General features: G+C 45.7%; 1 protein-coding gene across 1 annotated transcript; it reads left to right on the top strand.

Annotated features, from left to right (window-relative positions):
• The first annotated feature begins 649 nt into the window (after positions 1-649).
• Positions 650-25879, top strand: dbh (dopamine beta-hydroxylase (dopamine beta-monooxygenase)). The gene is given in 8 exon segments (XM_038970178.1): positions 650-1009; positions 3172-3318; positions 3602-3859; positions 4645-4650; positions 6678-6726; positions 6729-6787; positions 6789-6845; positions 25778-25879. Coding segments are annotated over 8 exon segments (1038 nt in total).
• Positions 25880-26028: the final 149 nt, after the last annotated feature.

The raw sequence follows: 26028 nt of genomic DNA, 5'->3' as shown, positions 1-26028 counted from the left end.
GTCTATTCGGATCAATTACGGACTGGCAGATGTCGAGAATCGTGCTCGACCCGACGGGCTTAAAGAAAACAAATCACATTTTGGTCAACAAACATAACGTCATTCAGCCAGATAGAGTCGGAGGTCATATGGGATTGCCTTTTAGGAGTAGAGAGAGGGACGAGTCGGGACCCAGAGACAGTCACATTCCCGAAGGAGAAACAACAACCAAGAGGAGACAGGTCAGAGAGAATAAAAGAGTTGGCGCCCAGTTTCCGATAAAATTCAATCAAGAGAAAAAGACTACTTCGAAAAAGGAACTAAGAAGACAGGATACTGTGAAAGACTTTGAGACTTTGGCATTGGACACCGCCTGGAGATGAAGAGTATAGTGAAGGATGGTAAATTGTGAAAAAACATACGCCTGTAATGGACTGAAAGTGTAAGAACGACAGAAGACCGACAAGAGGAAGAGGAATACTTCCGCATTGACAGTCCGTATAACAAAGCAGACCATCCTTTGAATGAGGAGATAAAGGTAGAGAAGAGGAAGATGGAGTTACCTTAAACAGACCAACCTACTGACACACCGGCCAACTGGCGGACCAACCAACTCACCAAGCAACCGACTGACCGACCAACCAATCCAGGGTATCGTGTGTCCCAGGTTATGCGTCTCCTCGATAAGGACCTGTGGCTGCAGGACGTGACTCTGGTGTACCTGACCGTCTTAACCACCCTGGTGGTGATCCTGGTAGCCTCCTACCAGGTAGATCCTGCTACCAGCCCCTCCTGGGGAGGATCCATCCCCACCTCCACCCCCCTGCTGCTGCCCTACCACATGCCCCTTGACCCCTGTGGACACCTCCACCTGCCCAGGAACATCTCCTACCACCTCCAGGAACTGTACCTGGAGGTGGGGGGCCGCGAGATGAAACACGGCCTGGTTCTGGGGATGTCCGACCGCGGGGAACTCACCAACGCTGACGTAGTGGTCCTGTAGGATGATGGCCACCAGTCTTACTTTGGGGTAAGGAAGGGCACTAGTCCTACTTTGGGGTAAGGAAGGGCACTCGTCCTACTTTGTATCCCAAACCCTATTTCCTGTGGTACACTACTTTTCACCAGGTTTCTGGTAGTTAGAGAGTGTGATGCTGACTAAGGTTACGGGTTTGATTTCTGCATAGGCGGCATAAGGTCAATCGTGTTCTGAGTTCAGCTCTGCCCCGAGGGCAGAACAAACGTGACTGGTTGGATGAAAGAAAGCACAGCTCTAACCTTAACCAAATTGGGATAACTTGCCTAAACTTAACCCATCCCATTTGTTTCTGCCCCCAGAATAAGCTTGAACAAGGAAAAAGCAGTTCTGCCATATTGTAGCTGGTACCCGCTGTATTGCTTTACTGTATGTAAGAGGTGGTTCTTTCTGATGGTAGAGAGTCAGGCAGGATGTGCCTTCGTCGTGATCATCCTAAAGTGGGGAATTTTTCACAAGATTAGATAGATGCATATGGACAAAAAAACATGTTGAATGTTGAAACATGAAGATACCAAGTGGGAAAACAAATGACCTGAAATACTGTATACTTAATAAACTATTACAAACATATGATCATCCAAATGTTAGCTATACATCTTGTGACTCATCAGATATGAACATGGAGAAAATCGGATTTTCTCAAAATAAACATTTCACATCAGTTACATTTTGCAATGCTCTCAAAAGAACGTCTCTCACTTTCCATGTGAGGACAGGAGTCTCATTATAGGAATGATCCCAGCCTACTGTCTGTCTATGTGGGGTCCTCTTTTCCCAGCACTCCTGTCTGTCTGAGAAGCCGGCTTATATGTGCTTGATGAGTTCCATAGCAATAGCCTGACAAAACACTCGCCCACCCAACACTTCTCCCAGCCTCCATCTCCCTCCATCTCTTTTCCCATCCCTCCCTTCATCCCTTACACTTCACCGTCCGTCCATCTACAGCTCGGTCAGGCTGACATGGCTCTCTTTCTCAACTCCAGACCACCTCACCACCTCAATCATTCTCTGCACCCTCCCTCTCTCCCGCCCTCCCCTCCCTCCCTCCCTCCCTCTCCTTTCTCAGCTCCTTTCCTCTCTCTCTCTCTCTCTCTCTCCTTACTCCTCTCTCCCTCCAAACCACCTCCATCACTCTTTCCACCCCTCCCCCTCTCTTGGTTGGGAGCAGAAAGGTCACAACGGTGTGCCAGCCCAACCCCCCTCCTCTCTCTCTCTCGCTCCATATTTATCTCAGTGAGCGGATCTGGTGGTTTATTCTAAACCATCGCAGGGCAGCACACATACATTATACATCCCTTTTCACTCCTCCTGCCTCTGCCTGGACCCGTCCCGGGCCTGCCTGGACCCGTCCCGGGCCTGCCTGGACCCGTCCCGGGCCTGCCTGTCTGCCTGCCTCTCTGATGAGGAGGCGCTGCTTAGCTGCTCCTTCTATCCAAACGAATGTTGAATGGCCCCTCTGATCCCTGTACCAGGGAGGAGGTCCAACAGGGACGGATGAGGGGAGAGAGTGAGGGATGAGAAGGCGAGAGAGAGAGAGAACTCCGAACATCTGTTAAAAGCCTGGGACCACTGTGGTCACAACAGCACAATGAAACCGCTCCAAAATGGAGACTGAGGTGCACAGAGCCTAACTGAGTCTGACACATGGATCGTCCCTGGTTAATTTGGGCTTTTTACTAAATGTGTGGCTTTTTTGGAGTGTTTACTCTTCTGCCCATCCCAGAGCAATCATACAAGAAAATAAAACTGGTCTTGGGTGGAGGGTTCTATTTCGGGGCGTGTTACATGCGGACAACGTGATTGGAGGAGACAGACTCAGCTGTTACGATTGGCTTCTGGGATATGTATCTTGCCTGCTCACCTGAACGTAGGGTTAGGCATCCACAGAATGATGTCACATATGTTTTGTAAATACTTACTTGGCTATGAGATGTTTCCACTGTGTACATTTTTCTCTGGGATTCTTGAATTGCAATTGTCCAGCATGTGTGCTGCTGTCCATAGTGCTGAAACATACAAAATGGACCTTGTATCTGACCATCATCTTGTGCGTGTGTTTGTTAGTGTGTGTGTGTGTGTGGGTTCATGCATGTGTGTGTGTGCGCGCGCGCATGTGTGTGTATGCATCTCTCTCACTCTCTGTGTTACTCCAGGATGCGTGGACTGACAGTCAGGGTCATGTGAGTCTGGACAGCCAGCAGGACTACCAGCTGATGGCAGCCACTCAGACACCTGAGGGATTCTCCCTGCTGTTCAAGAGGTCCTTCAGCACCTGCGACCCACAAGACTACATCATAGAGGTGAAAGAGAGAGAGAAAAAGAGACAGATCAGTGGCAGGTGGTAAGAGCATTTTCTTTAGCACCTGTGACCCCAGAGAGCTAACACAGAGATAACATATTATTATACTGTTCTGTACTGGGAGGGTGGGAGGGAGGAAGAGGAGGGAGAAAGAAAAGGGTTGAGAGAAAAAGAAAGAGAGAAGGGGGAGAAAGAAAGAGAGGAGATGAAGAGAGAGAGAAAAGTTGTAGGTAAAGAGAGGCATAATATAGAGAAAGATCTTTGTGCTTGCTTGTGATTGCCAGGAGGGCACTGTCCACCTGATCTACGGAGTGTTGAATCGGCCAATCCGCTTGCTCCAGCAGCTCAAACTGTCCCATATCGAGACGGGGGTGCAGAGAGCCCGCCTGCTCTGCTCCGACATCCCGTCCCCCTCCCTGCTCCAGGACATACAGACCCTGGAGGTCCGGAACACCGACGTCAACGTCTCCACCCAGGAGACCACCTACTGGTGTCACATCTTCCAGCTTCCCCCCAACAGGCCAAAGAACCACATCGCGATGGTTGGTAAACCGCTAAGTAATAGTAATTCCACAGAATTCGAATTACTCTTATAAATTATGTTTCTATGGCTGGAACATCGAAGCCCAATCCTAAATCCAACTGTATTTTTATGTATTTTATATCACCTTTATTTAACCAGGTAGGCTAGTTGAGAAAAAGTTCTCATTTGCAACTGCGATCTGGCCAAGATAAAGCAAAGCAGTTCGACACATACAACAGAGTTACACATGGAATAAACAAACATACAATCAATAATACAGTAGAAAAATCTATATACAGCATGTCCAAATGAGGTAGGATAAGAGAGGTAAGGCAATAAATAGGCCATGGTGGCGAAGTAATTACAATATAGCAATTAAACACTGGAATGGTAGAATGTGCAGAAGATGAATGTGCAAGTAGTGATACTGGGGTGCAAAGGAGCAAGATAAATAAATAAATAGAGTATGGGGATGAGGTAGATTGGATGGGCTATTTACAGATCAGCTACGTACAGGTGCAGTGATCTGTGAGCTGCTCTGACAGCTGGTGCTTAAAGCTAGTGAGGGAGGTAAGAGTCTCCAGCTTTAGTGATTTTTGCAGTTTGTTCCAGTCATTGGCAGCAGAGAACTGGAAGGAGAGGCGGCCGAAGGAATATTGGCTTTGGGGGTGACCAGTGAGATATATCTGCTGGAGCGCGTGCTACGGGTGGGTGCTGCTATGGTAACCAGTGAGCTGAGATAAGGCGGGGCTTTACCTAGCAGAGACTTGTAGATGACCTGGAGCTAGTGGGTTTGGCGACGAGTATGAAGCGAGGGCCAGCCAACGAGAGCGTACAGGTCGCAGTGGTGGGGGGTATATGGGGCTTTAGTGACAAAACGGATGGCACTGTGGTAGACTGCATCCAATTTGTTGAGTAGAGTGTTGGAGGCTATTTTGTAAATGACATCGCCGAAGTCGAGGATCGGTAGGATAGTCAGTTTTACGAGGGTATGTTTGGCAGGATGAGTGAAGGATGCTTTGTTGCGGAATAGGAAGCCAATTCTAGATTTAATTTTGGATTGGAGATGTTTAATGTGAGTCTGGAAGAAGAGTTTACAGACTAACCAGACACCTAGGTATTTGTAGTTGTCCACATATTCTAAGTCAGAACCGTCCAGAGTAGTGATGCTGGACGGGCGGGCAAGTGCGGGCAGCGATCGGTTGAAGAGCATGCATTTAGTTTTACTTGCATTTCAGAGCAGTTGGAGGCCACGGAAGGAGAGTTGTATAGCATTGAAGCTCATCTGGAGGTTAGTTATCACAGTGTCCAAAGAAGGGCCAGAGGTATACAGAATGGTGTCGTCTGCGTAGAGGTGGATCAAAGAATCACCAGCAGCAAGAGCGACTGTAACGGTTTTCTTCCAGGGGTGAAGGAGAGGACCAAAGTGCAGCGCGGCTAGTGTTAAACATGTTTAATAAAGAACAAGTGAAACACTACAAACAACAATACAAAATAACAAATGTGCAAAAACCGACACAGACCTATCTGGTGCAGACAATCACAGAGACAGGAAACAAACACCCACAAAATCCCAACACAAAACAAGCCTCCTATATATGATTCTCAATCAGGGACAACGATTACCATCTGCCTCTGATTGAGAACCATATTAGGCTGGACATAGAAACAGACAAACTAGACACACAACATAGAATTCCCACCCAGCTCACGTCCTGACCAACTACACACATACAAAACAACAGAAAACAGGTCAGGAACGTGACAGCGACATCATTGATGTATACAGAGAAGAGAGTCGGCCCGAGAATTGAACCCTGTGGCACCCCCATAGAGACTGCCAGAGGTCCGGACAACAGGCCCTCCGATTTTACGTACTGAACTCTATCAGAGAAGTAGTTGGTGAACCAGGCGAGGCAATCATTTGAGAAACCAAGGCTGTTGAGTTTGCCAATAAGAATGTTGTGATTGACAGAGTCGAAAGCCTTAGCCAGGTTGATGAATACGGCTGCACAGTAATGTCTCTTATCGATGGCGGTTATGATATCGTTTAGGACCTTGAGCGTGGCTGAGGTGCACCCATGATCAGCTCTGAAACCAGATTGCATAGCGGAGAAGGTACGGTGGGATTCGAAATGGTCGGTAATCTGTTAACTTGGCTTTCGAAGACCTTAGAAAGGCAGGGTAGAATAGGTATAGGTCTGTAGCAGTTTGGGTCTAGAGTGTCTCCCCCTTTGAAGAGGGGGATGACCGCGGCAGATTTCCAATCTATGGGAATCTCAGATGATACGAAAGAGAGGTTGAACAGGCTAGTAATATGGGTTGCAACAATTTCGGCAGATCATTTTTAGAAAGAGAGGGTCCAGATTGTCTAGCCCGGCTGATTTGTAGGGGTCCAGATTTGGCAGCTCTTTCAGAACATCAGCTATCTGGATTTGGGTGAAGGAGAAGTGGGGGAGGTTTGGGGGAGTTGCTGTGGGGAGCGCAAGGCCGGGGTAGGGGTAGCCAGGTGGAAAGCATGGCCAGCCGTAGATAAATGCTTATTGAAATTCTCAATTATAGTGGATTTATCGGTGGTTACAGGTAACAGTGCTCTAGCCCCTAGGCATTCGAATAGATCCAAGAAAATTGGATAAGTGGATAAGTGTAATCAATATGACAATACCCCTCCCCAACCTTATTGCGTAGCCCCACCCAATCTTTTGGATAGGTGCCAGGAGTTGATTTGGAATTGGGCTAAGGAATGAGTGAAGTCAACACGATGGAATCCATACCAGAGTATTTTCCCCCTCCTCCTCCTCCCCCTCTTCCTCCCCCTGTCTTCCTTCCATTACAAGTCAGTGGTAACCCCAGGTAACAAGGCCATAGTGCACCACATGGAGTGTATCCCCCTGAGATGGATACGGTCCACCAGTACAGCAGATCTTGTGACTCCAAGATGAAGCCAGCCAGCCAGCCTCAACTACTGTCGCCACATCCTGGCTGCCTGGGCCGTGGGAGCTGAGGTAACCAAACACTCCAGGGACGGCACCAGTCACACACAAACAAGCACACCGTACCTGGGTTCAAATAGTATTTATTTTCTTTCAAGTACTTTAGCTGTGCTTGATTGAGCCTGTCCGGTGCAATAGAGCCAATAGAATACTCCCAAAAGTGCTATTCCCACCCATCAGACACTCCAAGTAGGTTCAATCAAATGCTCAAAGTATTAGAAGAAAAAATTAACTATTTGAACTCAGGTCTAACACAAATGAATACATATCAATACCACCTGGAAAATATGAATTGAAGATCATACAATTTCCACTTCACAATAGGTGGTCTTAATGTTAATTATATAGGCAGATACAGGGAAATTTAGTGGTGTCCCAAGTGACTCAGCTTGCAACACCAGGGTTGTGGGTTCGATTCCCACGGGGGACAAGTACGAAAAAGTACGCACTCAGTACTGTAAGTCGCTCTGGATAAGAGCGAGCATCTGCTAAATGACTCAAATGTAAATGTAGGTAAGATCATCCTGCTCAATTTGTTGATTACCAACAACGATTAGACAGCCTGCAGGGAGGAGTTGAGAGCCCTGGTGGAGTGGAGCCTGGAAAATAACCTCTCCTTCAACATCAACAAAATTAAGGAGCTGATCGTGGACTACAGGAAACAGCAGAGAGCGCGCGCCCCCATCCACATCAACGGGGCCGCAGCGGAGAGGGAACTTCAAAAGCTTGAAGTTCCTCGGTGCGCACATCACTGACAATCTGAAATGGTCCCTTCACAGACAGTGTGGTGAAGAAGACGCAACAGCGCCTCTTCAACCTAAGGAAGCTGAAGAAATTCAGCTTGGCCCCTAAGATCCTCACAAACTTCTACAGATGCACCACTGAGAGCATACTGTTGGGCTGTATCACCGCCTGGTGCGGCAATTGCACCGCCTGCAACCGGAGGGCTCTCCAGAGGGCGGTGCGGTCAGCCCAAAGCATCACTAGGGGCCTTCCCTCCAGGACATCTACAGCAACCGCTGTCACAGGAAGGGCTCATCAAGGACCTCAGACACCTGAGCCACGGCCTGTTCGACCCGCTACCATCTAGAAGGCAGAGAACGTACAGGTGCATCAAAGTTGAGACTGAGTAACAGCTTTTATCTCCAGGCCATCAGACTGTTAAACTGCCACGACTAGGTAGCCTAGCGGTTAGAGTGTTGGGCCAGTAACCGAAATGTCGCTGGTTCGAATACCCGAGCTGACAAGGTGAAAGAAGTGGTTGGGGTGTTAAAAATAATTGTCCCTTCTCACATTTTCTGAATCTACAATAAGTGGGGGAAACAACCATATAAAACTGGAACACCACCACAACATGCCATAGCACAAATCTCCCATAAGTAGATGCCTTAGAACAGTGCCTAAGAGGTAGCCATACCTCTGGTGGAACGAGCCTTTCCGGGCTGTAAGACGTTCCATGACAAAGACTGACCAAGTGAATCCAAGTGAAAGCTATGACCCCTTTTTGATGTCACTTTTTAAATCCACTTCTATCAGTGTAGATGAAGGGGAAGAGGCAGGTTAAAGAAGGATTCTGAAGCCTTGAGACAATTGAGACATGGATTGTGTATGTGTGCCATTCAGAGGGTGAAAGGGCAAGACAGAAGATTTAAGTGCTTTTGGTAGTCGGTGCCAGGTGCACCGGTTTGAGTGTGTCAAGAACTGCAATGCTGCTGGGTTTTTCCACTCTCAACAGTTTCCCGTGTGTGTCAAGAATGCTGCTCCACCACCCAAAGACATCCAGACAACTTGACACAACTGTTGGAAGCATTGGAGTCAACACGGGCCAGCATCCCTGTGGAACGCTTTCGACACCTCCGTGGTCTTGAATCAATAGTTAGAGTGCTCGGAGTCTGTTTTCCGGGGCTTCGCCGGGGGACTTTATCCCTATAGTTAGCCTACAGCATGTCAAAGAGGAAGTGCATTGCGATTGTATTTCACATTAGGCCTTTTTAATCTCGCTGCTTCTGAAATCATTTTAGTAAGGATGTTATTATAACTTGAGTAAACCAATGGTGAAATGAGCTGTGCCAACTAACTTTAACTTGCATTTGACCATGCTGTGTGGGTCACTGTTTGTTGCATGCAATATTTTCTTTGTGGATTTAAACAGGATAGATGTTGCTCTCCAGGTCCTCAGATCCTCAAAAAGTTCTACAGCTGCACCTTCGAGAGCATCCCGACTGGTTGCATCACTGCCTGGTATGGCAACTGCTCGGCTTCCGACCGCAAGGCACTACAGAGGGTAGCGCGTACAGCCCAGTACATCACTGAGGCCAAGCTTCCTTCCATCCAGGACCTCTATACCAGGCAGTGAGGAAGGCCCTAAAAATTGTCAACGACTCCAGCCACCCTAGTCATAGCCTGTTCTCTCTGCTAACGCATGGCAAGCGGTACCGGAGTGCCAAGTCTAGGTCCAAAAGGCTTCTTAACAGCTTCTACCCCCAAGCCATAAGACTCCTGAACAGCTAATGAAAGGGCTACCCAGACCCATCTTTTACGCTGCTGCTACTCTCTGTTTATAATCTATGCATAGTCACTTTAACTCTACCTACATGTACATATTACCTCAATTACCTCGACTAACCGGTGCCCCGGCACATTGACTCTGTACCGGTACCCCCTGTATATAGCCTTGCTTGTTATTTTACTGCTGCTGTTTAATCATCGACTCAGTGGGTTTTGTCCAACATGTCTCTGGACCTACTCACTGCCACAGTCATACTCTGGACCTAGTTTTGTCCCATGGAATAAATGTTGTAGATCTTAATGTTTTTCCTCATAATCCTGGACTATCGGACCACCATTTTATTACGTTTGAAATCGCAACAAATAATCTGCTCAGACTCCAACCAAGGAGCATCAAAAGTCGTGCTATAAATTCTCAGACAACACAAAAATTCCTTGATGCCCTTCCAGACTCCTTCTGCCTACCCAAGGACGTCAGAGGACAAAAATCAGTTAACCACCTAACTGAGGAACTCAATTTAACCTTGCGCAATACCCTAGATGCAGTTGCACCCCTAAAAACGAAAAACATTTGTCATAAGAAACTAGCTCCCTGGTATACAGAAAATACCCGAGCTCTGAAGCAAGCTTCCAGCAAATTGGAACGGAAATGGCGCCACACCAAACTGGAAGTCTTCCGACTAGCTTGGAAAGACAGTACCGTGCAGTATCGAAGAGCCCTCACTGCTGCTCGATCATCCTACTTTTCCAACTTAATTGAGGAAAAAAGCTAACTAAAAAGCAGCATTCCCCAAGAGAGGATGGCTTTCACTTCAGCAGTAATAAATTCATGAACTTCTTTGAGGAAAAGATCATGATCATTAGAAAGCAAATCACGGACTCCTCTTTAAATCTGCGTATTCCTCCAGGGCTTAGCTGTCCTGGATCTGCACAGCTCTGCCAGGGCCTGGGATCGGGAGAGACACATAAGTGTTTTAGTACTATATCTCTTGACACAATGATGAAAATAATCATGGCCTCTAAACCTTCAAGCTGCATACTGGATCCTATTCCTACTAAACTACTGAAAGAGCTGCTTCCTGTGCTTGGCCCTCCTATGTTGAACATAATAAACGGCTCTCTATCCACCGGATGTGTACCAAACTCACTAAAAGTGCCAAACCTTGACCCGGAAAATATAAAAAACTATCGGCCTATATCGAATCTTCCATTCCTCTCAAAAATTTTTGAAAAAGCTGTTGCACAGCAACTCACTGCCTTCCTGAAGACAAACAATGTATACGAAATGCTTCAGTCTGGTTTTAGACCCCATCATAGCACTGAGCCTGCACTTGTGAAGGTGGTAAATGACCTTTTAATGGCGTCAGACCGAGGCTCTGCATCTGTCCTCGTGCTACTAGACCTTAGTGCTGCCTTTGACACCATCGATCACCACATTCTTTTGGAGAGACTGGAAACCCAAATTTGTCTACACGGACAAGTTCTGGCCTGGTTTAGATCTTATCTGTCGGAAAGATATCAGTTTGTCTCTGTGAATGGTTTGTCCTCTGACAAATCAACTGTACATTTCGGTGTTCCTCAAGGTTCCGTTTTAGGACCACTATTGTTTTCACTATATATTTTACCTCTTGGGGATGTTATTCGAAAACATAATGTTAACTTTCACTGCTATGCGGATGACACACAGCTGTACATTTCAATGAAACATGGTGAAGCCCCAAAATTGCCCTCGCTAGAAGCCTGTCTTTCAGACATAAGGAAGTGGATGGCTGAAAACCTTCTACTTTTAAACTCGGACAAAACAGAGATGCTTGTTCTAGGTCCCAAGAAACAAAGAGATCTTCTGTTAAATCTGACAATTAATCTTGATGGTTGTAAAGTCGTCTCAAATAAAACTGTGAAGGATCTCGGCGTTACTCTTGACCCTGATCTCTCTTTTGACGAACATATCAAGACTGTTTCAAGGACAGCTTTTTTCCATCTACGTAACATTGCAAAAATCCGAAATTTTCTGTCCAAAAATGATGCAGAAAAATTAATCCATGCATTTGTTACTTCTAGGCTAGACTACTGCAATGCTCTACTTTCCGGCTACCCGGATAAAGCACTAAATAAACTTCAGTTAGTGCTAAATACGGCTGCTAGAATCCTGACTAGAACCAAGAAATTTGATCATATTACTCCAGTGCTAGCTTCCCTACACTGGCTTCCTGTTAAGGCAAGGGCTGATTTCAAGGTTTTACTGTTAACCTATAAAGCGTTACATGGGCTTGCTCCTACCTATCTTTCCGAGTTGGTCCTGCCGTACATACCTACACGTACGCTACGGTCACAAGACGCAGGCCTCCTAATTGTCCCTAGAATTTCTAAGCAAACAGCTGGAGGCAGGGCTTTCTCCTATAGATCTCCATTTTTATGGAATGGTCTGCCTACCCATGTGAGAGACGCAGACTCGGTCTCAACCTTTAAGTCTTTACTGAAGACTTATCTCTTCAGTAGGTCATATGATTGAGTGTAGTCTGGCCCAGGAGTGTGAAGGTGAACGGAAAGGCTCTGGAGCAACGAACCGCCCTTGCTGTCTCTGCCTGGCCGGTTCCCCTCCACTGGGATTCTCTACCTCTAACCCTATTACAGGGGCTGAGTCACTGGCTTACTGGTGCTCTTTCATGCCGTCCCTAGGAGGGGTGCGTCACTTGAGTGGGTTGAGTTACTGACGTGATCTTCCTGTCTGGGTTGGCGCCCCCCCTTGGTTTGTGCTGTGGTGGAGATCTTTGTGGGCTATACTCGGCCTTGTCTCAGGATTGTAAGTTGGTGGCTGAAGATATCCCTCTAGTGGTGCGGGGGCTGTGCTTTGGCAAAGTGGGTGGGGTTATATCCTTCCTGTTTGGCCCTGTCCGGGGGTATCATCGGATGGGGCCACAGTGTCTCCTGACCCCTCCTGTCTCAGCCTCCAGTATTTATGCTGCAGTAGTTTGTGTCGGGGGGCTAGGGCCAGTTGGTTATATCTGGAGTACTTCTCCTGTCTTATCCAGTGTCCTGTGTGAATTTAAGTATGTTCTCTCTAATTCTCTCCTTCTCTCTTTCTTTCTCTCTCTCGGAGGACCTGAGCCCTAGGACCATACGTCAGGACTACTGGGCATGATGACTCCTTGCTGTCCCCAGTCCACCTGGCCTTGCTGCTGTTCCAGTTTCAACTGTTCTGCCTGCAGTTATGGAACCCCTACCGGTCCCAGACCTGCTGTTTTCAACTCTTAATGATCGGCTATGAAAAGCCAACTGACATTTATTCCTGATTATTATTTGACCATGCTTGTCATTTATGAACATTTTGAACATCTTGGCCATGTTCTGTTATAATCTCCATCCGGCACAGCCAGAAGAGGACTGGCCACCCCTCATAGCCTGGTTCCTCTCTAGGTTTCTTCCTAGGTTTTGGCCTTTCTAGGGAGTTTTTCCTAGCCACCGTGCTTCTACACCTGCATTGCTTGCTGTTTGGGGTTTTAGGCTGGGTTTCTGTACAGCACTTCGAGATAGTAGCTGATGTACGAAGGGCTATATGAAATAAACTTGATTGAACTTGAATCATTTACTTTTATGTTATATTTTCTACTCATCTATTTTTTACTTAACACTTATTTTCATCTATTTTCTTAACTTCTTAAAGCATTGTTGGTTAAGGGCTTGTAAGTAAGCATTTCACTGTAAGGTCAACACCGGTTGTATTTGGCACATGTGACAAATAACATGATATTTTTATTTGATGTGGTTGAATTTATTCTGCCACTGTGTGACACTTGTACTTTGGAACTGTCTGTGAAACGATGCAGGCTATGGCTTACCGGTGTTAAATTGGCTATCACGGTGCCATATAAAACGCATTTCTAACGGGTTATAGAGAAAATAAAACAATTATCGCAAAATTGGTTGTAAAATAGTTTTGCCTGGCTTGGCTTCCCCATTGATTTCACCCACACACTGCTACTGCCCACCACCCAAAGGACATCCAGCCAACTTGTCACAACTGTGGGAAGCATTGGCGTCAACATGAGCCAGAACCCTTGTGGAATGCTTCGAGACCTTGTTGAGACCATGCCCCGACGAATTGAGGCTGTTCTGAGAGCAAAATGGGGTGCAACTCAATATTAGGAAGTTACTAATGTTTTGTAGACTCAGTGGATTTTCCAAAACAATTTCCTCCACTATCTCAAGATAGTCGTCAGGGAAATGCATCTTTCCCTATGAAGACGATTCAATACAAATCTAGATACATGGGCCCCAATAGAATACGTTTTCAGAGAAGCATTACATCTCTTAGCTTTCCAGTGGCTCAAGAGGCTGCCATGAGAAAGCCTCAAGCACAATAGACATGTCCCAGTGACAGGGCTAAATGCTTAAAGACTGGTTTTGCGTAAGCGACGTACACCCTCAAAAAGCCATAGAGAAAAAAAATGACATAAAAAGACATCACATGGGTATATTAGTCCATCACCATTATGTGAGTTCTGCACCACGGGGGACCTTGGTACTTTTCAGCATCTGCTGTGGAAATGCCTGGGGTGGTTGAATTCTGGGGGAAAGTCAAGGATGTAATCTCTGTACTTATAGATAAAATAATGCAATTAGATCCAATAGGGATGTTAATTTGTGATGACTGATTTGCACTCGTCAGAGCGCCAACGGAGAGTGTGGTTGGCAGGAACCATAGCCGCTAAGAAAATGATTATACAAAAAGGTGGATTCCACCTCATCAGTTACCATTGCAACAATGGCTGCTCACATCTAAGGAAATTGTTCTCATGGAGCTCTCCACGGCCAGGATCCACAGGGCCAAGGTGTCTACTCTGGACACATGGAAAAAAGCAGCAACGGACATTTCTGAACTCTTAATAACCAACAGGCCTTTACGTCCATGAATGTGTATCAATAATTTGTCACTATTTCTGAGGCTATATGATGTCTTCAGTAGATTTACAATGTTATATGAATTTATTTGTTTTTATCTCATGATTTATTTCACATTCTACCAGATTGCCGGTGGGGGTATATTCCTTATATTAAGCAAACCAGACAGCACCGTTTTAATTTTGGATTTATTTATCGACAGGCAGGGGGACACTCCAACACTCAGACATTATACAAACCAAGCATTTGTGTTTAGTGAGTCTACAAGATCAGAGGCAGTAGGGATGACCTACTTGATAAGTGTGTGAATTTCACAATTTTCCTGTCCTACTAAGCATTAAAAATCTAATGAGTCGTTTTGGGTGTCAGGCGAAATGCATTGAGTAAAAAGTACACTATTTTCTTTAGGAATGTAGTGAAGTAAAAGTTGTCAAAAATAGAAATAGTAAAGTACAGATACCACAAAAAATTACATAAGTGTCACGAATCCCGCCGAAGATGGTGCCTCTTCCTGTTCGGGCGGCGCTCGGCGGTCGTCGTCACCGGCCTACTAGCTGCCATCGATTCACTTCTTTTTGTTTCTGTTAGTTTGGGCTGATTGGGTGCACCTGTTTTGAGTTTAGTTTTGTGGGTAGGCTATTTAAGGTCAGTAGGCCCGCCGGCTTTTGTGCGGGCTTGTTTTCTGTTATTTGGTGTTGGTATTTAGGTGGAAGCTATTTTCCGGACAGTTTAGTCCTGTGTGTTTGGACTAGGATTTTTCATGCGCCCGTTGTGTTGGGCATGACCGTTGTCACTGTCGAGAGGAATAAAAATCCACGTCCTGAACTAACCTGCTCTCTGCGCTTGACTCCTCCACCCAGTACTCCTAGAAGCTCTGACAATAAGTAGTACTTTAAAGTATTTCTACTTAAGTACTTTACACAACAGAGGGTGCAACCCTGCTGTGTAACTGTTGAGGCATTTGTGACAGGCAAGAAAGCCTGGACCTTTGGAGATCTTCCCTCTGTCCCCAAAAAAGTCCTGCAATGAAGCATATAATCCTTGGATGCAGAGCATCTGTGTAGGTCACACCACTTCCCCAAAAACACATTGCCTGTTTGTGTAGGAGGGACACTGGCACTCTGAATCTTAGGAGTGGCCGGCTTGTTGCATTTCAGATTTATCCTCCCACATGCTACTGGGTCAGGCTGTCAAATCTCTGTATGTTTAGGTCAGCAGATCCCTGTGTAATGGTGGCTACAGGACTGGTTATAAAGACAGTGATCTCTGCTAACCAGGGTGTCCCTGGTCATGGAGGGGCATGACGATGAGTGATAAACCTGTTACTTTGCTCTGCTTAGATTGGGGATGTCATGGATAGGAGAGAGAAAAAGCATAGGGCATTACCCTTGATAGGGTGTGAGTGTGTCCCAGCTAACCGGGATACCTCGTAATGTATCAGAGGCATATGAGCATAGTGTTTCTTGCAAAACATGCTTGATCCTCTTGGACTGCTCCTTAACAGGTGGCAATAGGTATGGCTATGCCGCGTCACCAAGCGGGGCTTTTGCAAACTAGGCACGCATAGCTCACCGCATGGTCATCAAACCAAAGACAAACTTTCAAAGGTTTTGTACGCTCAGCGTATACATACCATTCACACTGATATAGGGGCTAGGCCTACTGTAAATTGCATTATGGCTGAGCATGGACATGCCAAACAGTCAATAAGCAAGATTAAATTCATTATTGATAAGGCCTAAAAAGTGAGAATAATTCTACACAAAATGAAACAAGAACTTGTTTTAAATAGGCTATGTCTAAATACACTTACAGGCACCATCTTTAATTGCTCCCCGTGGGCATATTACAGTACATAAAAAAAACAAAAAACAACGCAGACTATGAGGGTTTTATGCACGTCCAAACTTTTCACAGTAGCTGGACAAAGATTCAACATAAAGAGAACGAGAGAATGTCCACTTAACTTTATAATGCTCCCAAATATAATGTTTTAGAAACATATTGGAATTGTCTTACAGATAGCATTCACACTCCAGAATTTGCGTCGCATGAGCGCCACGGACGTTCTCACCACTACAACCAGGGTGGTGAATCATTCGAATACGTTTGGTTTTCATAAAATTAAAAGCAACCAATCTATTCGTTTTTTTTAAACAACAACAATACATACATGTCAAATGTAATGATATCATAAATGGCCAGGGTAAAAAAAAAAAAAGACACGACGCACTGCTGTTGAGCCAGCCTTTGTTATAGTAGGCCTAGGGTAAGGGTAGTCTACGGAGGGCTTGAACATACTGAAACGGAAAAAAAGCAATTGTTAAAAGGAAAATTACTTTTAATACTATGTTCCCCGGTATTCACCGAGGTTCTCATCTCTTGTTTCATGATGGGCATGGGCACATGTAGCCTATATCACCGAGGGGGTTTTACGCATGGATGAATAGGTAATGTCAGCTCACTTTCGCTCGTCTAAAACTTGATATTTTATGAATAAAGCTTTGGTGATTCATTTTTTCCCCATGCGGCCTCAAACCCTTTATCAACGTTATTGACTATATTTACATGTTTGTCATTTGGCAGACGCTCAAGTTGCACATCTGCAGATTTTTCACCTAGTAGGCTCGGGGATTCAAAACAGCAACCTTTCGGTTACTGACCCAACACTCTTAACCGCTAGGCTACCATCCCCCTACTACTGGATTGCATTGGGCAGGACAAAATTAACAACCTTCATTGAGAGGAGGGGAGGCTATGCTTGGTTTTTAATCAAATAAAACGAAACGGGTGGAAAAAATCCTCAGTTTATGTTTCTAAATAGGAAGTATACAGGCAACAAAAGCATATTACTCTTGTTCCATGCGGATATGGTAAGTGTGCGTCACGGCAGGCGTTTCCGCTGTCAAAATTCATGCCATAACCAACCTTATTACTGCCAAAACCAGCTTTAGGTTTGTTTTAATTAGCACTTTGTTTAATGGACACACCTCAAATATTTCCTGAGCGCAACAATATTTCCTGAGCGCAACAAGCTGATATAAAACAGGTAGATTGCCAATCCTTGTGTAACAGGATCCCCCTCCTCGCCCCAACCTGGGCTCGAACCTGGGACCCTCTGCACACATCAAGCACAGTCAATCACGAAGCATCGTTACCCATCGCGCCACAAAAGCCGCGGCCCTTGCCGAGCAAGGGGAACAACTACTTCTAGGTCTCAGAGCGAGTGACGTCACCGATTGAAACACTATTAGCGCGCACCACCGCTAACTAGCTAGCCATTTCACATCGGCCACACTTGCACAACAGTTTGAAAATGTTAAAGTTACAGTTAACAATTTATGTTGTTGCCAAGGTGCCCTAGTAGCAGCCTAAGCAGAGAGCTCCTGTAAATACACTGCTCAAAAAAATAAAGGGAACACTTAAACAACACAATGTAACTCCAAGTCAATCACACTTCTGTGAAATCAAACTGTCCACTTAGGAAGCAACACTGATTGACAATAAAATTTCACATGCTGTTGTGCAAATGGAATAGACAAAAGGTGGAAATTATAGGCAATTAGCAAGACACCCCCAATAAAGGAGTGGTTCTGCAGGTGGTGACCACAGACCACTTCTCAGTTCCTATGCTTCCTGGCTGATGTTTTGGTCACTTTTGAATGCTGGCGGTGCTTTCACTCTAGTGGTAGCATGAGACGGAGTCTACAACCCACACAAGTGGCTCAGGTAGTGCAGCTCATCCAGGATGGCACATCAATGCGAGCTGTGGCAAGAAGGTTTGCTGTGTCTGTCAGCGTAGTGTCCAGAGCATGGAGGCGCTACCAGGAGACAGGCCAGTACATCAGGAGACGTGGAGGAGGCCGTAGGAGGGCAACAACCCAGCAGCAGGACCGCTACCTCCGCCTTTGTGCAAGGAGGAGCACTGCCAGAGCCCTGCAAAATGACCTCCAGCAGGCCACAAATGTGCATGTGTCAGCATATGGTCTCACAAGAAACACACACACTCCACCCACCCACTGAACACCTGGACAGAGCTCTCTCTCTCTGTCAGTTTCAGGTCAGGTGAAGTACTGTAGGGTATTAGTAAGTGCTGACTGTCTGTCTGGCACCTGTTAGGGTATTGCTAAATGCTCAAGGCTTAAGTGAGGTAAGACATTTTGGGCTACTGCAGAACACAACACTGGTGTCAAGTAAGACACTACCTGCCTGTATTACAACTCTCTCCCTGTCCCTGTATTCAGTTCATCCCTCCAACTAGACTAGATGCAATTTCGAGCAACATAAAATGTGTGTCAAGTGAGACTTGTCTGCCTGTAATACAACAACTCTTTCCTATGTCTCAAGCTCCTCTAAGCAGTTTCCAGACTTCTCGGAGTGGTATAGAAACAAGATACTGCCCACTGGGCACACTAGTTGAATCAACGTTGTTTCAACGTAATCTCAATGGAATCACGTTGAACCAACGTGGAATAGACGTCTGTGCCTAATGGGTGGTGTCAAGCGAGACTTTCTCCTCTGCCCTGTATTCAGCTCATAGACAAGACAACTATAAGCGACATAAAAACAAGACATCACTGTCGGATAGTGTCGTGTTTTGAGAACAATCTAATGGATGTGTTTGCGAAGTATTTTTGTTGTCATCTCCTCCAGATAATCAGAATGCTACAGAAGATGGTGACCGCGCCGCCTGTAAGTATGTCGGCTCCTCTTTTTACGGTCACAACTGTCTAAGGAGGTGGAATAAGATTAGATACATTTCAGTGTGTGTGTGTGTGTGTGTGAGTCCGTGCATGTGTGTGTTCGGCGTGGGTGTGGGGAATAAGATGACACAGTTAAAGGAATGGGAACAGTGAAAGACAGAAGGGACTATTACAGACATGGAAAAGGAAGGAAATGCCTGAGGGCATAACAAGACAAAAACTAAAGTGCTGATATACACTACTGCTACAGTCTGTCACTGCATTTGCTCTGCTGCCGGACAACAGAGATGCAGAGTTGCCTGTTTTAAAAAGAACAACGGCAATATTCTGTAAACCACAGTACACTTGTTAGTTTATCATATTTGAATATAAGTAGAACACATATGCCCGAACTTTGCCTGATTTGAGTGTGTGTTTGTCCTCCCCTCGGGGTGATGTCCTCCTGACAAAGTGTAGTACAACACAGAGGACAAGATCCAGCCTACAGTAGTATGCCACAGTATGTTTATATTGCAGGTGCAGCCATGCATGGAGACACACGTGTATCAATAAAGAATATTGTACAACCAGGCTCTGTCGCTGCCGACCACGACCCAGGAAACCCACGGGGTGGGGCAAAATTGGCTCAGCGTCTTCTGGGTTAGGAGAGGGTTTGGCCAGGCAGGGATGTCCTTGTCCCATCGCGCTCTAGCGACTCCTGTGGCGGGCTGGGCACATGCAGGCTGACACGGTCGCCAGGTGTAGAGTGTTTCCTCCGACACATTGGTGCGGCTGGCCTCCGGGTTAAGCAGGCATTATGTCAAGAAGCAGTGCGGTTTGGTTGGGTTGTGTTTCAGAGGAGGCACGGCTCTCGACCTTCGCCTCTCCCGAGTCCGTACGGGACTTGCAGCGATGAGACAAGACTAATACCAATTGTATACCACGAAATTGGGGAGAAAAAGGGTAAAATAATAAAAAAGGAATATTGTACATGTTTATATAGCATGCAGGCATGCACACAAGTGGAGACACCTCACACACGTACAGTACATGCACACAAAGTGTTATGAGTAGCCTCTATACACTAACTGTAGCCAAGCAGCTCTATGGGTTTAATGTAGGCATATCCTCCAACCACAGACAGGGCTCAGAGAGGCTCTACTTAGAGAGGCTCTACTGCCCAGCCCAGATTTCACTAATCTGGGGTCAGATACAGGCTCTGGGCTGGAGGATGATGATGCTGCTCTCGCTAACTCTCATGTTGATCCAGGGAGGCTTTTGGCTCATGGAGGAGATGTGTGATAACTATGTGAACTACTATCCCGGACTCAACTGGAGCTGTGCAAGAGCAACATGGACCATGGCTACTTGCAAAAGAACTTTAGCTTCATTAACAGGTAACACACACACCAACGCATGCACGCTTGCACACGCACACCAATCTGGACGTAAATCTGTCTCCCTCCAATAACTATGATACAGTGCATTCGGAAAGTATTCAGACCCCTTGACTTTTTCCATATTTTGTTACGTTACAGCCTTATTCTAAAATGGATGAAATTGATGAGGGTGAAAACAATCTAAACTCAATACTACAATGACAAAGCAAAAACAGTTTTTTAGAAAATAATTGCACCTTTGGCAGCGATTACAGCCTCAAGTCTTCTTGGGTATGACGCCACAAGCTTGGCACACCTGTATTTGGGGAGCTTCTCCCGTTCTTCTCTGCAGATCCTCTCAAGCTCTGTCAGGTTGGATGGGGAACGTCTCTGCATAGCTATTTTCAGGTCCCTTCAGAGATGTTCGATCGGGTTCAAGTCTGGGCTCTGGCTCGGCCACTCAAGGACATTGAGACTTGTCCCGAAGCCACTCCTACATTGACTTGGCTGTGTGCTTAGGGTCGTTGTCCTGTTGGAAGGTGAACCTTTGCCCCAGTCTGAGGTCCTGAGTGCCCTGGAGCAGGTTTTCATCAAGGATCTCTCTGTACTTTGCTCCGTCCATCTTTCCCTCAATCCTGACTAGTCTCCCAGTCCCTGCCGCTGAAAAACATGCCCACAGCATGATGCTGCCACCACCATGCTTCATCGTAGGGATGGTGCCAGGTTTCCTCCAGATGTGACACTTGGTATTCAGGCCAAATAGTTCAATCTTGGTTTCATCAGACCAGAGAATCTTGTTTGTCATGGTCTGAGTCCTTTAAGTGCCTTTTGGCAAACTCCAAGCAGGCTGTCATGTGCCTTTTACTGAGGAGTGACTTGGTGGCAAAGGCCTGATTGGTGGAGTGCTGCAGAGATGGTTGTCCTTCTGGAAGGTTCTCCCATCTCCACAGAGGAACTCTGGAGCTCTGTCAGAGTGACCATCGGGTTCTTAGTCACCTCCCTGACCAAGGCCCTTCTCCCCCGATTGCTCAGTCTGGCCGGGGGGCCAGCTCTAGAAAGAGTCTTGGTGGTTCCAAACTTCTTCCATTTAAGAATGATGGAGGCCACTATATACTTGGGGACCTTCAATGGTGCAGACAGTTTTTGGTACCCTTCCCCAGATCTGTGCCTCAACACAATCTTGTTTTGGAGCTCTACGGACAATTCCTTCGACGTCATGGCTTGTTTTTTGCACTGACATGCACTGTCAACTGTGGGACCTTATATAGACAGGTGTGAGCCTTTCCAAATCATGTCCAATCAATTGAATTTACCACCGGTGGACTCCAAGTTGTCAAAACATCTCAAGGATGATCAATGGAAACAGGATGCACCTGAGCTCAAGAGTGTGCAAAGCTGTCTACAAGGCAAAGGGTAGCTACTTTGAAAAATCTAAAATATAACATTTTGATTTGTTTAACACTTTTTTTTTTTTGTTTTGAGTGTTTTAACAACACATCATTACTATAATGGGCAAAGATGTCATACCAAAATACCACAGAGGGAAAGTTCACTAAGTGCGTCGCTGGAGCACGTGTCGATATTGATATCGAAAGAAAGGCAGCACTGCTCTCAGGTCAGCTTTTTCCATTCATATCTCCACAACACTGATAACGAATCAGCTCCTATAGTGATATCATCGCCTATATGGCTGCACATATTGAGGTGGCTTATTCTAATGCTTAGGTCAACCCTATAATAATGCACTTATAAATGCACAAAATCACAGATTTGGCACGTCATTGAGCATGTTGTTACACATCATTAACTATATTGAGGCAAAAATGACAGACGGTACCCTACAATCTGCTACTGTAAGTAGAACTCAATTGATTGAACATGAAATGTATTTCAATATGGATTGAATTATATAGGCCTATGCAGCCTATACTGTATTTATCTTTTAATGCAGTTATCCGTTTCAATTTGAAGCATCCTTCGTTTGTTTGTAACAATTGCAAAGACATTACCAACTTCGTTCTGAAGTTATCGGAGAAACACTTTTCACGCCACTTCAATATAGCTACAGCCGGAAGGGACTTTTTCGTAGCCGGTTAGGAGAACTTACGCCGCAGGTTTGGAGAATTAACATAGTAGGTAGGAGAATTAGGCTAAGATTAGGAAAATAGCAAGATTTAGCGAAAATGCTCTCCTAACCTGCCAAGAAAAATAACTTCCGATCGTAGCTGTATTGAAGTTGCGGTTATAGGCGGTCACAGAAAGACGGATAAACATCCTGATTCTATGTTTAGGGGTGATCTTCTGTGTATAAAGTGATGCGCAATGGCAACAAAAAAAGCATCTACCGACACAGCTGTTCAACGAGTGGTCTGGGGCAGACAGTTAATAGCGATTTCAAGTGCAACTTTAGTACGATGGTTTTGGAAACCGTCTCAGAGATTTAACGATGCTCCTAGATTCTAACGATGAATTTAGCCTTAAGATGCTTTTGGGAAACCGGGCCCTGCAACACACCAACACATACAATAATGTTAACCTGATTCATATGGGTAGTTAGTTAGATAGCAGATAGTTAATATACTGCCTGGAAAGTTTGATGTATTAGTAGCCAACTTAGGTAACTAAATAACATACCGGTACATACTGCTGTAATGCTATGTGGTTCATAAGGATAGCGTAGCTAACAAATTGTTAGCCAACAAATCAAATCAAACTTTATTTGTCACATGCGCCGAATACAAGTGTAGACCTTACCGTGAAATGCTTACTTACAAACCCTTAACTCTTCTTGAACTGCACTGTTGGTTAAGAAAATATTTACCAAATAAACTAAAGTAAAAAAATATTAAAATATAAATTAACACAATGAGGCTATATACAGGGGGTACTGGTACCGAGTCAGTGTGCGGGGGTACAGGTTAGTTGAGGTAATTTGTACATGGAGGTAGGGGTGAAGTGACTATGCATAGATAATAAACAGCAAGTAGCAGCAGTGTACAAAACAAATGGAGGGGGGGGGGGGGGGGGGGGGGGGGTCAATGTAATAGTCCGGTGGCCATTTGATTAATTGTTCAGCAATCTAGGCTTGGGAGTATTTTGGTGAATTTAGTTTGGCACACCTCCTTCATCTCATTGAGGGATTGATGATTAGAATCAGGTGTTCTTGTCCAGGGTTACAATACAAATGTGTACTGTTGGGGGAACTCAAAGAATAGTGTTGGGAAATACTGATCTACATGGCCTGTAACAAGTCCGCCACCAAGCAATTCCCTGTGAGTACACTGCGTACAGGACAGTAAAAGATTACGTACAGACTTTTCATATACACACTGCGGAGCAACGGCCTGTTCACCCCGCTATCATCCAGAAGGCGAGGTCAGTACAGGTGCATCAAAGCTGTGACCGAGAGACTGAAAAACAGCTTCTATCTCAAGGCCAAATGTTAAATATCCATCACTAGCCGGGTACCATCCGGCTGCTCAACCCTGCACCTTAGAGGCTGCTGCCCTATATACATAGACATGGAATCACTGGTCACTTTAATGTTTACATACTGCTTTACTCATCTCATATGTATATACTGTATTCTATTCTACTGTATTTAGTCAATGCCACTTCGACATTGCTCATCCTAATATTTATATATTTCTTAATTGCATTCTTTTACTTTTAGATGTGTGTATTGTTAGAAACTACTGCACTGCTAGCAACACAAGCATTTTGTTATTTTGTTACCCCTGCAATTACATCTGCTAAATATGTGTATGTGACCAATAAAATTGGAATTGAAATCCTATTCAGCAAAAAAGTGTTTGCAGTACATACTGCGTCACCAATAAACCACATGGGAGTATAGATATCTAACAACATGCACTACATGGCCAAAAGAATGTTTACACCCCTTCAAATGACTGGATTCAGCTATTTCAGCCACACCCGTTGCTGACAGGTATGTAAAATCAAGCGCTCAGCCATGCAGTCTTCATAGATAAACATTGGCAGTGGAATGGCCCGTACTGAAGAGCTCGGTGACTTTCAACATGGCAATGTCATAGAATGCCACCCTTCCAACAAGTCAGTTTGTCAAATTTGTGCCCTGCTAGAGCTGCCCCGGGCAACTGCAAGTGCTGTTTTATGAAGTGGAAATGTCTAGGAGCAACAACAGCTTAGCTGAAAAGTGGTAGGCCACACAAACTCACAGAACGGGACCGTAAACATGTAAAAATCGTCTGTCCTCCAAACTGCCTCTGGAAGCAACGTCAGCGCAAGAACCCTTTCGTCAAGGGATTCATGGAAGGGGTTTCCATGGCCGAGCAGCCACACACAAGCCTAAGATGACCATGCTCAATGCCAAACCATTGGACTCTGGAGTAGTGAAAACGCATGCCCTGGAGTGACGAATCACGCTTCACTCCTGGCCGATGCCAGGAGAATGCTACCTGCCCCAATGCATAGGGCCAACTGTAAAGTTTGGTGGAGAAGGTGGTTTGGCCCCTTAGTTCCAGTGAAGGGAAATCTTAACGCTACAGCATACAAGGACATTCTAGACGATTCTGTGGTTCCAACGTTTTGGAGAAGGCCCTTTCCTGTTTCAGCATGACAATGGTCCCGTGCATAAAGTGAGGTCCTTACAGAATTTTTTTCTTGAGATTGATGTGGAAGAACTTGACTGGCCTGCACAGAGCCCTGACCTCAACCCCATCGAACATATTTGGGATGAATTGGAACGCCGACTGCGAGCCAGGCCTAATTACCCAACATCAGTGCCCGACTTCATTAATGCTCGTGGCTGACTGGAAGCAAATCCCTGCAGCAATACTTTTGGTTTTTATAATTTACAGTAACAGTTTACCACAGATCTCTATGAAATGAGGGTGGCAGGTAGCCTAGCGGTTACAGTGTTGGGCCAGTCACTGAAAGGTTGCTGGTTCGAATACCCGAGCTGACAAGGCATAAAATCTGTCAATGCACCCTAATTTGCTCGAGGGGTGCCGTATTACTATGGCTGGCCCTGTAAAACACTTTTTTTATAAATACATTTTATGACTGGATGTGTTTCTGACTGGCTGATGGCAGCTGTGATCGAGAGACATGGACAGTGGCGGGAGTCGGTGAGTATTTAATTTACCATGGCATCCTCACCTGAACCTGCGCCCATGGTCTCAGGCTGAATCGTGCTGCCCTCCCTGTCAACCAGGTCACAGTGTTTGGATGGGCATATGTATGCCAGACTGGCACAGCCCATCGTCAGGGACCTGCGTTACCGGAGACTAACTGTACCATATACACATAGAGAACCACTGCACAGACATGTACAAATACCATGCATAACACGCATGATAAAACACACAGTTCATTAGTTCAAATGTGCATGTAACCATCACACGAGACCAGGCAAAAGTTCATAGTACATTTAAGGTCATCACACTACAATGTGTCACCTTGTGTGACTGTTTCTGTGGTCCTGTGACAGAGCGACTGGGAGAGGCAGGAGCTTCCTGTAGTGATGTCACAGCTCCAGAGGCCCTGTTACCCATGGGGGGGGGGGGCACAAACTCCGCGGCCAAAGCAGTGAGCCCACCATGATGCAGCCCCCAGGAGACACCCTCTCCCGTCTGAATATCAACCTGCATCCCCCCCTTCTCTCTCTGGTGAAGTACTTCTCCACAACAAGTGCAGGGGATGGCACATCACATCCAGTTGATCCAATGGCATCAGGAAGGC

The sequence above is a fragment of the Salvelinus namaycush genome, chromosome 31 (genome assembly GCF_016432855.1).
Source record: "Salvelinus namaycush isolate Seneca chromosome 31, SaNama_1.0, whole genome shotgun sequence".
Taxonomy (NCBI): Eukaryota; Metazoa; Chordata; class Actinopteri; order Salmoniformes; family Salmonidae; genus Salvelinus; species Salvelinus namaycush.
The sequence above is the reverse complement of the archived record's forward strand: the minus strand, read 5'-3'. Positions and strand labels throughout refer to the sequence as shown.